At 36.8% G+C, this 13,184-nt stretch overlaps 1 protein-coding gene across 1 annotated transcript in view; it reads right to left on the reverse strand.

The window, feature by feature from the left end:
• Positions 1-10,044: 10,044 nt before the first annotated feature.
• The window catches only part of LOC107684605 (ras GTPase-activating protein 2-like), a 38,222-nt gene continuing 35,082 nt past the window's right edge, over positions 10,045-13,184 (reverse strand). Inside the window, exons 20-24 of the mRNA XM_016480899.1 lie at positions 12,289-12,371; positions 11,811-12,019; positions 11,625-11,728; positions 10,766-10,937; positions 10,045-10,115 (exon numbers count right to left, since the gene is read on the reverse strand). Of these exons, the coding sequence (XP_016336385.1) occupies positions 10,079-10,115; positions 10,766-10,937; positions 11,625-11,728; positions 11,811-12,019; positions 12,289-12,371 (605 nt within the window). The 3' untranslated portion in view covers positions 10,045-10,078. The remainder of the gene's footprint in view (positions 10,116-10,765; positions 10,938-11,624; positions 11,729-11,810; positions 12,020-12,288; positions 12,372-13,184) is intronic.

Below are 13,184 nucleotides of genomic sequence, written 5' to 3' on the forward strand. Positions count from 1 at the left end.
AGGAAGCAGACAGACTGGCTAAACCGACTGTCTGCTAGCCGCCACATCACATAAATCAGTTAATTCTGAGCACATAGAGACCCTTTCACCTAGATATCACACTATAGAGACTGTGTCTGTTCCCCGAACTTCAAGTTTTGAGTACAGCTTACTTGAGAAATTTAAGGCAGTTTCCACACATTTGTCTAGTAATGTGAACAAAGCAGACTTGTTAAGAGAACTGTTTTGTTTGAGTTCTGTGCACTAAGCTTAACTTAAATCTCTAAGTTGGCTGAACTTGTCAAATTGAGTTAGCAACACTCAAGTTTTCTGGTAAACTATACATATACACAAGTTACCTATACAAAGTTACAGTAAGTTTTATTAACTCAAAAATTATAAACTAATTTGCTTGAGAAATTTGAGGCAATCAGTTTCCACGGGTTTTCCAAGTAAGCTCAACTCATGACTTTTTACAGTGTGTGTGGCAAGGGGGGCGTGGTTCAGCGAAGTCTGCAGCGGGAGAGGGACGGGAGACGAGCGGTGAGTAAGTAGGTCAAGTGCAAAATGATGAACACCTGTGTCTGATTGCAGTAATTAGCCTGGAGAGACCGGATAAAAGGCAGACTGGAGAACGTGGTGGGGAGAGAGAGACTGGGACTCGTGGCCAGCCCTTAGCCGGAGGAGGAGAACCGACTGAACTGAGTTTATGCCCTGGGCAGATTGAGAATGCGCTGGAAGCGCCCCGTTTGTGTTTTGTTGAACTTTAAGTAAAGAAGTTTGTGTTTTGTTGAACTTTAAGGAAAGAAATAAAAGAGCCACAAGTCTCCAAACCGCCTACCTGAGTCACTTCCTTGTTCCCACTACTAACTTTGTTACATTGATGTTCAACAAATAAAAAACAGGTGTAATACAGATAAACAAATGATAAAGCTTGGCTTATTGAATATCAGGTCCCTTTCTACGAAAGCACTTTTTGTAAATGATATGATCATTGATCATAACCTAGATGTGCTCTGTTTGACAGAAACCTGGCTAAAACCTGATGATTACATTATTTTCGAGTCTTCCACCCCAAGATTACTGTTGTAAACATGAGCCACGTCCAAAAGGTAAAGGGGGAGGTGTTGCTACAACTTATAACAATATGGAGGTGTTGCTACAATTTATAACAATATTTTCAGTATTTCTCAGAGGGCGGGCTTAAAATATAACTCGTTTGAAGTAATGGTGCTTCATATAACCTTATCCAGAAAAACAAGTGTTAATGATAAATCCTCTGTGATGTTTGTACTGGCCACCAGGGCACCATACATACTTTATTAAAGAATTTGCTGATTTTATATCCGAGTTAGTGCTGGCTGTAGATAAAGTTTTAATTGTTGGTAATTTTAATATCCATGTTGATAATGAAAAAGATGCATTGGGATCAGCATTCATAGACATTCTGAACTCTATTGGGGTGATGTTCAACAAAAAAAAACAAAAACAGATATAATACAGATAAACAAATGATAAGGTTTGGCTTAATGAATATTAGATCCCTTTCTAAAAAAAATCACTTTTTGTAAATGATATGATCACAGATCATAACCTAGATGTGCTCTGTTTGACAGAAACCTGGCTAAAACCTGATGATTACATTATTTTAAATGAGTCTTCCCCCACAAGATTACTGTTATAAACATGAGCCACGTCCAATAGGTAAAGGGGGAGGTGTTGCTACAATTTATAACAATATTTTCAGTATTTCTCAGAGGGCGGGCTTAAAATATAGCTGTGCAGTTGCTTTGACACAATCTGTATTGTTAAAAGCGCTATATAAATAAAGGTGACTTGACTTGCTCTTTTAGAGGAAACTGCACTTTTAGTGCTGAAGCACCCAGGGGAATCACACTGCTGAGAGGGGGACACCACTGACTGCGGCTTCTCACCAGCACCGAAGAGATGAGGTGAATGGCTTTGTGTAGCATAAACATACACCAGGGGTAGGCAAGTTCGGTCCTAGAGAGCCGCAGTCCTACAGAGTTCAGCTCCAACCCTAATCAGACACACCTGAATAAGCTAATCAATGTCTTCAGGATTACTAAGGCTATAGGCAGGTGAGGTTTTTTTTTTCAGGGTTGGAACTGAAATCTGCAGGACTGGGAGCTCTCTAGGACCGAACTTGCCTACCCCTGTTCTAGAACAATGTGAAAAAAACGAGCCGCTCAAACTTCACTCCCTTAATCTGCACGTTTCCACCCACTGCGCTGCTGTCACTTCATACACAGATCTAATATAAACATGAGATTTTCTTTCCCAGCTGTTTACCTTCACAAACATAACCGACTGTGTTCTTGTTACGTACGTGTGCTTTTAACAGACTGCGGCTCTCTAGGACCGAACTTGCCTACCCCTGACATACACTCTACTCGGCTCTAAAGCAAAAATCTGAATGAGTGGATGCATGCTGCCATTTTATATACCCGTATGTACAGGGGAGTGGCTGAGCATGCTAAATCCACTCGCCAATTTTCATTGGCCTTTTCTCTTAAACTCAGAGGTGATTGGGGCTCCCAAGTAAGACCGCATTGTCATCACAACATAAATCGTAGAGGCCGACAGATAGGGAACATATAATTTATAAACTCTAATCTGCTCTAAAATGGGACTATAAGGCATTAAGATATGAAGATATTATAGACATTACAATATTACAATATTTCTGTAAATTTGCCTTTAAACAATGTGTATGTGTGGACTATATTTGACTTAACTATTATCCAAAGACAAAAAAAATAAGATACAGTAATTTTGCCTAAAAACTTCAGAAAACCTCATGAAATAAATCTCACAAATGTTGATGGTCAGATGAGAAGTCTGCATCTGCAGTGGCTTGACATCTGACAGGAAATCTCTGTAAAAAACTGTGAAGAGAACATAGTTGCAATGGAAAACATTTACTCTGAATGAGACCACCTGTGATTTTTAGTTACCTCACTTATCAGGCAAGAAGCTGAGCAGCGCTCAGGCCGGGACAACCAGAATTCAGCCACTCAACAGCCAATTGTACTTTATTTTTGTATTCAGAAATGTGTTTGTCATCAGTCATTTTATATACACAAACTTTACATCACCTCACTGTACAGTAACTAGTTATATAAATATTCACTGTTCCACTATTGTTTATATATATCTTCCCGTCTTGTTTATGGTCTGTAGGAATTTGTTGAACGTGTTATGTGCATTGCAGTTTCCTGAACCACATTTCGTGTTTCTCTATTGTTATAAATAGCAATAATTTTGACAGAGAACTAGTATTGTTGTTGGCATTCGCCGGTTTGCCCATTAAAAGGTGTGAGATGAAGGGTCAGAGGACTGATCTTAATGAGTTGTGTGGCTGGTTGGTGGATAAACACGCTGTGGTTTGAAGTTAAAAGGCATAATTTCTGACTGTACTGAACAATTAAACTGAACTGTTTTGGAAAAAAAAAAAACCATGAAAACTTGTGTTGGTTTAATTTTGGCAAACAACTGTGAATTTCAATATTGAGACTCCAGCTTTATACAGCTCCCTAAAGGTATTATAGTATTTTATTCAAATAAGGTCAGAAACTGGAGGCCAGAATAAATTATGAGCTATTTTATTCTACATTTATTTGATATGAGATGTATTATTTTGAAACGTAGCCATGTTACAACTTTGAACTTTGACTGAACGTTTAGAAACTTGTTAACAAACATTAGAATTAAATACATTTTAACAAACTAAATATTGATAGTTTGACACAAAATGTTGGTTTATAGTTATTATTAAACTTATATTTTCTATAAATGTTGTAATGTAAAAATGATATAATTACTTTCTGTAATGCTGTGGAAAGGCTGTAAATGATGTTACATGATGTAATAAGATTTTTTTATTACAACCGATGCCAAAATGATGACGTTATGTGAATTTGTGGGATAGTCGAGAAGGTCAAGATCTCTGCAGTGGGGCAGACCAAAATCAACATGTTAAGTGATGTACAGATATTTGATGTGCTTAAATCTAGCTGCTTTTCATGCTGATGATTTTGTGATAGATAAAAGCTTAGGGTGATTACAGAATTTGTTCATTAAAACCCACATTACCGTTTTACTGCAGTGATACTAATAAAGTGGAACCATATGGTTTTACAATCAACGAGACTTTCTATTTATCCTCTGCAATGTTTAAATTCGACTGATATCACTCGAATTATTCTTGACATCAAATGTTTGAGATGAAAACGTTACTCTATTGAAGATTGAAGGCCGCGGGAAAAGGTCGGACAAGAAATCTACAGAAATCTGGTATTTGGAAGAGTTTGGACACGTCTCCAATTCAGTCCAGTGAAATCCACATGCAAGCACCACGTGCATTGTAAAGACAATTGCCACAGTTCATATTTTACAGGTTTCTCAGCATTTCTGTGAGAAGCTGAAGACAGGTTTGTGATAACGATCTTGGTCGTTGCAATTTACTAAAATGTGCCAAGTTCATACATGTGCTTTCTTTTAAACACAAATCAACTGATTTTACACATCTTATTCGTTCTATGATTAGTCGGTCAGTTGTGATATTATTTGAAATGTGAAGGTTTAATTGTTTTCTTCTGTCTTTTCTTTTTATATATATATATATATATATATATATACTTTATATATATTTCTTTTTAAATTACGACTGAGGTGTCCAAATGTTTTGGGGTTTGATTTGTTGCATATTTCTAAATAAACAACAGTAATTCAAAAGTTATTACAGCATAAATGAGCTATTACAATAATAGTGTGCCATAACAGCTCAATGTGCTGTTGATCTGAACTGTGAAAATCATTGTATTTAAATCTAAATTTTGGTACAGAACCACTGATATCACACACACACACACACACACACACACACACACACACGCACACACACACACAAAACAGATTCGCACAAGCAATATATTTATTGCAAATTAATTCCACAGAACTAATAACAGAGGAATTATGTGAGCTTGTATTGTGAAAATAATGGGATAAAAACATTTAAATAACAAAATGAAGCAAAAAAGTCCAGTACAATTAGTAATACATTGGAAGAGGAATGGGAATGGGCAGACAAAAAAAAAAAAGTGGTCAAATTTGTGCAAATATTTATAGCAGTTTTACAGAACTACATTATTGATCTAAAAATATAATAATTTAAGAAATGCATTATTTAAACTACAAGGTTTTCAAAATGTGATTTGCAGATCCGATTATGGCAATGGGGTGGAATTCGAGCACAAACATCATATCATAACAGGAGCACATAATGGTTTGAAATGTTCTTATGATATGATGATTGTCTACATTGTTCCATTGACTCAAAGATAAGTGCTAAATTGGGAATGTTAAAGAAGAATATTCAGTCCTTGGGGGGGTCGTTCTAAAAGGCCACTGGATGCTGGTTGTAATGGAGAATATGCCCCAGTTCAGAGATGGGTGGGTGGGGGTATTACACGATTACACAGAAACCACTTAATTCGATCCGACAAGTCTAATGAATGGAGGAGGTCTGCGGTATCGCCACAATGCTAAGCGAGCCCACAAGGCTCTTTGCTCTACCACAGTTATGAAGGGAGGAAGATCAGTACCACATTTCTACTGAAGCTCACTGGAGCCGCAGAGTACCAGATGAACATGTATGTACCATTCAACCAATGCATCAACATATCATGACACACTCAGTTCACAGTGTGCTACAACCATCTACACATCACACATGAGAAAAGATAAATAAACACAAATTACACATATCTGATGGACCTAATACAAATATATATATTCTGACACCATAGGTGAATGTTGCATAATTGTTCGTGCTGAAATGGCAAATTGTGTTTCAGGCCTCTTCATCAATGCTCAATACAATCTTTCAGCTTTCAAAATTTCATGCTTACAAAAATATATATCTGGTTGAGAGGCACATCCCTTAAAATTCACAAATGTAGACTGATGTCCTGTAGCCTTACTTGTGTTTTCGCCAGAGTTTGTTTAGAATGGAATGTTCCGACATCTAAAATCCTTACAATGGAGTCTGAGGTATGACAGAAATCAATTTGCTTTCTCTGGTATGCCAAATTCAAAGAAAGCAACACTTGCTGGTTCCTGCGTTCCCCGTTTATTTTTTCCCCATTTAAGGTGTCTTTTTTAAAAGAATGTAAAATGGTCATGCTAAGTACACTTTAATTTGATGTCACGTATTAAAGGGTTAGATTTCTTTCGTTTATTGAGATCAGTGGTTCTCAAGTGGTTTTGCTTCATGACCCAGAGTTTATATTGGACAACAGCTGGTGACCCAACATGGTACCAAAATTGTGTATTGTACAAAATTTCATCGGTTTCATGCTCTCAGCAGTCAATAATTCTCAAAAACACAGTGGTTTCGACAAACCATGTCCTCACCTGTATTTGATGTTTCTGGGAGGTCTTTTCTCAGCCCGTCTATGCTAGCATCTGCTAGTCTTGCGTAGCCAGACGTTCAGACTGACGGCAGAAGGTCTGGGAACCTTGGCCGCTTTGAATGGCAAGGACTGCCCAAGAGGCCATATGACTGACATATAGAGCAACCAATCACGTTTTGGTGTATGCCACGTCATGTTTTGGGGCATGGACATGTCCCCACAATAACAAGCTGCGTGTAAATCTCTTGGACGTATTCTAAAGATTCAATGCCACGAACTTTAAATATTTCACGTACTTTTAAAAATCCAGCGTTTAGTTGATACTGATAAGCACTCATTATCACAGTTGTAAACACGACGGCTTTCTTCTAACATGAGAGGGTTTGGCGTAACGGCATATTTGTTTCCAGGCGGAACATTAAAGAACGCGACACGACTTCGAAACTCCTGAAGTGTTTCCAATTTTGTGTGCCGTATGCATCAGACATTCAGCCAACAGTCCGTGGGCGTGATGTTTGAGGCTGAGACTAGGCATCTGCCTGATTTGGTGAGCTTCTGTCAAATGACAGATGTTATCAACAAAAGATATGGGAAGCATTTCACTTTTAAGGAGTCATATATCCATATCCGGACCGGAGAAAGCCATTTCTGGACAAGAGAATCATTTGAGAGAACTGTAATGTAACGGAAAACTATATGAGCGGCGCTCTGTGAAAATCTTTCATGCAGGTTTGCGTACTTATAGAAAACAATGTCTTCAAAATTCATCAGTTCTATACACTGCTGCAGTGATGATGTATTTTCGTAGGCCAAAACCCAGAAATGAGTTAGCATTTTAGCACATTTAATTTAATTTGAATACATTAATAAAAAAAAAAAACGTACAATTTTGTTTAGAGCTTTTACTTGTCTTGAGAAAGGCAGTTGGTAACAATTGGCTAAATGGGACTACAGAGTTTGTCGGGGACAATGGGAACACTGAAGTCATGTGACTGATTGTGGTGTAGTGCATTTATAGCCTACAATAAGCTTTTGACTTCAGGTAACTGTATTTAGGCTTCAAAATCGAGAAGAACATGATGAACAAAATGTGATGATATTGTGAAATAATCCCAAGTTTCGGGAAAAAAAAATATTTTGAATGTTCTTCATAATTACAGAACAATAGAACTGAATTGTTAAAATGTTCAATCCTATGTATTTGTTATATCATTACATAGGGTTATATTTTTTAAGGTTAGAATTAAGCCTCTTTTCTTTTATTTATTTTGCTACCTGAACTTATTCATTGTTATACAGTTAGTGCATCTTATTGTGGAACATTTTTAACCTTCCAGGTGAGAACCACTGATCTAGATTAACAATATATGCTAAACACAAGTATACCAAGCGGAACATAACAGTCTCCAATGTTATAGCAAAGACACAGAAAAACCCCTCAATACAGTTGAGAATGGGGTGATTTTAAAACAAAACCGTGAATGTGTAGACCTGTAATAAACAGTAGGTGGTTATCAGGAAATGACATGACAATTCCACCACGCAACTACAACACAACTGCGACACAACAAACATGATGCAGGCGATTGTTACTTGTCAAGCAGAATTCATACCAAACTATCTATGTTTATAACTCCATTCAAAACACTAGTGAGCTGCCTTGTTGACACTGGCAGATATATTTAAGACAGCATACAAACAGGCAAGTCTGCACATCACACAAATAGCATTACATCCAATTCCAACTGATTCCAATTAGCATTTGCTGTTGGCATGTTGCTAAGCTATCAGCTTACACATAGCATACACAAGTATTGAGAAATTTGTTTCTATTTTATCAGTGCTTTTTAGTATTGCATGGAACTAAAGTACATTTACAATCAATGGGCATTTTTCTTAAATGCCTCTAGACTTGTTTTTTTCCCCACTGAGTTTGTTGCAGTGCATTATGGGAATGCATTCTCTGCAAAAGAGGCAGACCTATAATTTGATTTTGCTGAACAGCCTTTGTGCTGTGAGCACACTTTTGCTGCCATAAAATGCCATCTTTGTAGGCAGCTCACTAGGTTTTGGAACAGAGCTTATGACAGCGTACTATAAAATATCCAAACATTTGTCGTTGTTTGTATGGGACAAAATTACAAAGACTGCTTGAGTGAAATTTTCTTGTTTATCAAGAGGTTTGATGCTCCTAAAATGTACGTCCACGAAATATAGATAGCCATTTTCCTTTAAAAAATGACATGTATACCATTTTCAAGTCATGAAAACCTACAAAACAACATATTTGGCGTTAAGAAAAATAGCTGGTAAAAATCTACAGGATATGAACGTTATCTACAGAACATTACACAAGAGTTGATCATGTAACTGATCAATATCAGGAAAAAAGGTTGATACGACGTATCTAAAACAATCTCATCTGGAATATTCCAAATATCTAAAGTGCTTCTGCATTAGTCCCTAATTCATACACAAGTGTGGCACTGTAAGTACCTCCACTGAATTCATAAGGCAGATTAATTCTATCCACTACAGATAGAAAACCATGCACACACTCAAAGGGATGGATGAGAGGGATGATACTACACATATAAAGAATGATGAAGATTCCCTTTGACATGGTTATTTTAACTGTCAAAACATCAGACGACCAGCAGCCTGAAAAACTGATGCTTTGTAAAGAAAAATGTGAAGGTTGAGTTCTTTCAAAGACTATTTTAGCAGCTATAATTTCTCAGACAAACTCTTGGTGTCTGGACTTTCACAGCCTGTTTAGGAATGGATTCGAGGTGATTGGAATCTTTTCTTACTGTGCGGACTGGCGATTGAGGTTACTAAACGATCTTAAAAACTGATATAAGACAGAGAACAGGCACACAGAGAAATTAGCTAGATTTTTCCAATGATAGCAACTCACGGACACACCACTCGACTCTTGACTGGCCAAATTCTAGTACATTGCCACTCCAGACAAGCCATTGCTGGAGAGGTAAGACTCAGTCAGGTATGGAACAGCAGCGCTTCTCTGAGCATGCTCCTCGATGTCGACAAACACAGCGTGTGTGGCTGTGTCAGTACCACCTGGTCCTGCAGTCACAAAGTTACGCTGTCTTTCCAACTATAGGATTCTCGCTATAAATTAAAGTAAAAGGAATTTCAAAACATTTTACTGCACATATACACACAAGGAAAAATGTTGTTTAACAGCTTTTTTTTGGGGAGGGTGGGGGTTGATTTAGGACGTTTTAACGAAAAATGTTTGCTGAAAATTTACTTTTAAATGTATTTGCTATCCAAGATGTAGGCCTAGATGAGTTCGTTTTTTAAAACATTTTAGTGCCACGAAAAAAAAAAATACCTATTTCAAGATTAAAGTCAAAGTATTTGGAATATAAAGCCAAAATTATGACAATAACGTCATAGCAATATGAGATTAAAGTTTTAATATTTTGAGAATAAAGTAGAACATTTCCACCTATTCCGCAAAAAAAAACATTGGTACCTCAAACCTTATATCAAAACAGTAATAAAATGTTGAAACAGACTCCAACTTGGTTAACTGACTGATTTATGAGAATAATAAAAAAAATGATGGCAAAGTTATACCATTGCTCCTTTTGTGTGTATTTTAAATTCATCCCAGCTCCCTTTCATCTGTCCTAGAAGAAAGCCACTGAGGCCCAGTGACCAACCCACCTAATATGGCCAAATAAAAGAGAATAACCTTAATAATTTACTTTTATTTTACAAACTTTTCTTCTTCTTCTTCTTCTTGATATCCAGAGCTGTTCTTGCCAGCGCTGCAGTGTTGGGCAGCATTGCTGTCATCGTTATCACTTTAATCACTTCGCTTGATTGGTGAATGTCCCTGAAGCAAAGCTAAATATAATTAAATAATTATTATCTTTAATATTTAGGAAAAAATCTTTGGCCAGGTAAATGTCAATGTTCATTACAAACATGCAGCCTTTCGCTTCACAAGACATTAATTGATGAACTGGAGTGGTGTGGATTATTGTACTGTTTTTATCAGCTGTTTGGACTCTCATTCTGACGGCACCCATTCACTGCAGAGCATCTACTGGTGAGCAAGTGATATAATGCTAATTTTCTCCAAATCTGTTCCGATGAAGAAACAAACTCATCTACATCTTGAATGGCCTGAGGATGAGTACATTTTCAGCAAATTTTTGTTTTGGGTGAACTCTACCTTTAATAAGTGAATTAAAAATAATAATAAAATTAATTAATTTTAAAAATCTATATTACAATTTACATTTTGCACTTTGTATAAAAATGTGATTTCTTAATTCTCTGCCAATTTTAACACATTTTGGGTGTCTTACATAGTGCCTGGTTCATCAGTTAGCGCTCCCTTTGAGTCATGGTGAGCCTGCAGATCGTCCAGTACTTCTCCGAGCTCTTTAATAGTACGGAAGGTCTCTTTAGGGTCCTGTATAGTGAAGGCTGAACACTCCTCCTGCTGCCCAAGATACACCGACATACCGGCACAGGCATCTGTAGACACAGACAAATAAACCAACACTTTTTAATGAATACAATTTGTTTATCAAGACAAAGTGGAAATGCAAATAGTCATGTATTTTTTAGACAAATGCAAACAATTTTTTAATATATTTTATAAATATATATTATGCTTTTTTAATGGTCAAGCTGGACCAAATAATAAAAGGAAAAGAGTCATCGAATGAAATCATGGGACATTAAAAGCATGACGTTGGTAAAAAAAAAAAGAAGCATGAAGTTGGTTGAGAGAATAAACAGTGCGCTGAAATCTAAGATATGTTTTGATTTGTTTAACATTTTTGCTCATTTTGCCATTGCCATACTTACATTTGTGTTGTTTTACAGTTCACATGACTATACTGCTATGTAAAAAATTGGAAAATAGTAGTAATAAAAATTACTGTTCAATAATACAAAAGTGTGTTCAAACAGTTGACTGTTTCTGAGTGAAACTGAATATTAAGCAGGAAATATCCTGGATCGACTGAAATGATTTGACATTAGCTATTATTTCATAAGTCTTTGTTACATCAATAGACAAGAAACATTTTTTCAGTAGTGGAGAAAGTACATTTTGATAAAATATTATGAAAACATACACTGATGAATCACAAACATGTGTATTAAGAAAGTACATTTGGCCCGTTTTGATTTTATATTGTTGTAGGCTATACACACCCTCCATCTTCTGTAGTCTGGAGCGGTTGGAGGAGAAGAAGGAGAAGATTCGTTCTGTTTCTCTGTCACAGTCGATGTCCAGTTGAATATTAGCCAACACTGTCCTAAAAGAAAAAGTCAGACATCAAAAACAAGAATGTGTACACATTTGATTAAGCGATAAAATGTATTAATAAGATGTCTTACGCAGTGCAGGGTTTGCAGCCAGGGGTGCTCTCATTGGGTTCCTTACAGCATAACCAGGATCCACCCACGTAAGCGGACGGGTGAAACGTGCTGAGCCGTCCCGGGTTACAGCGGCTGACCTGACTCAGTACCTCGATCCAGCTGTTGGTCTCCACGCAGTTCCCCGCCTGCACGTACAGAGGCTTCTCAGACTGGATTACCTGAAACATCTGCAAAACAAATAGTGGTAAAGGAGCATGCTACATATACGCTACGAGTCAAAAGTTTGGAATAATTGCATTTTTTATTGTTTTCAAAAAAAGTCACCAGGGTTGAATTTATTTGATTTAGTTTGCAGACACTTTTATCCAAAGTAACATTCACAATTTTACATTTAATTTATATGTTGGTCCCCTGGGAATCAAACTCATGACCTCTGCATTGCTAGCACCATGCTATACCAGGAACACAGAAACACAAATACGACTGAGCTACTCACGTTTTTGCGGTTAAAGGCACTTTCTTCCAGTTTCTCGACACTGAGGATGTTTTTCACAGGAATGACACAAAGTGCTTCTTTCCCTGTACACAAATACAAAGATACATTTATTTATGCCATTTAAATAGAAAATTAAATGAATAAAATCACACTTGTGTAAGGACACTGATGAATAATATGCATTATTAAATACATCTGCAAAAAATTTAAATACAGAGCCCAGACCGGTGGGACTGTTTGGGTCTGTTTTTGCATACACACATCAACAAAACATCTGGGGACTGCGGTTCAGACTGACACTAAAATGTAATGATGTAATGACCAGTGACTCTGTCTAGTCGGGCCAAGCCCGTGGAGCTGATAGCACACCAGCTTGCTGCGCCAGTACAAACACACAGCCGTTTCTCAAGCACATTCTACACATTTGATAAATTATTATTTTCATCTCCTCCGATTATGTTCAACATTTTGACCACAGAACAGCCAAAGTACACAGATGCTTGAGAACTAGAGCCACACACACCACGTCAGCCCATCTCTTTTTAATGAATCTTCTTCCCGAATATATATATATATATATATATATATATATGAAGAGTTCACCTTTTGATTAAGTAATTATAACTTAAACAAATACAGGTAATTTACAAAACGAAAGTTAATTGAAAGTATGTTTTTTTTACATATTAAAAGTTTGTTTTATAGCAAAAGCAGATAACTCCAACAGTCGTTTTTGGCAAAAGCAGATAACTCCACATCTCATGTTTCAGTTAAACAAAAACATTCGTTTTATCTTTGTAATCTCCTCAGATGACAATGTAGATGCCTGACAAATGTTGTTGTTGTGATCATAGACTGTATGGATGTGATTACACGCAATACACGGAGCTTTTCTC

This window comes from Sinocyclocheilus anshuiensis, unplaced genomic scaffold (genome assembly GCF_001515605.1).
Source record: "Sinocyclocheilus anshuiensis isolate Anshui unplaced genomic scaffold, SAMN03320099.WGS_v1.1 scaffold41, whole genome shotgun sequence".
Taxonomy (NCBI): Eukaryota; Metazoa; Chordata; class Actinopteri; order Cypriniformes; family Cyprinidae; genus Sinocyclocheilus; species Sinocyclocheilus anshuiensis.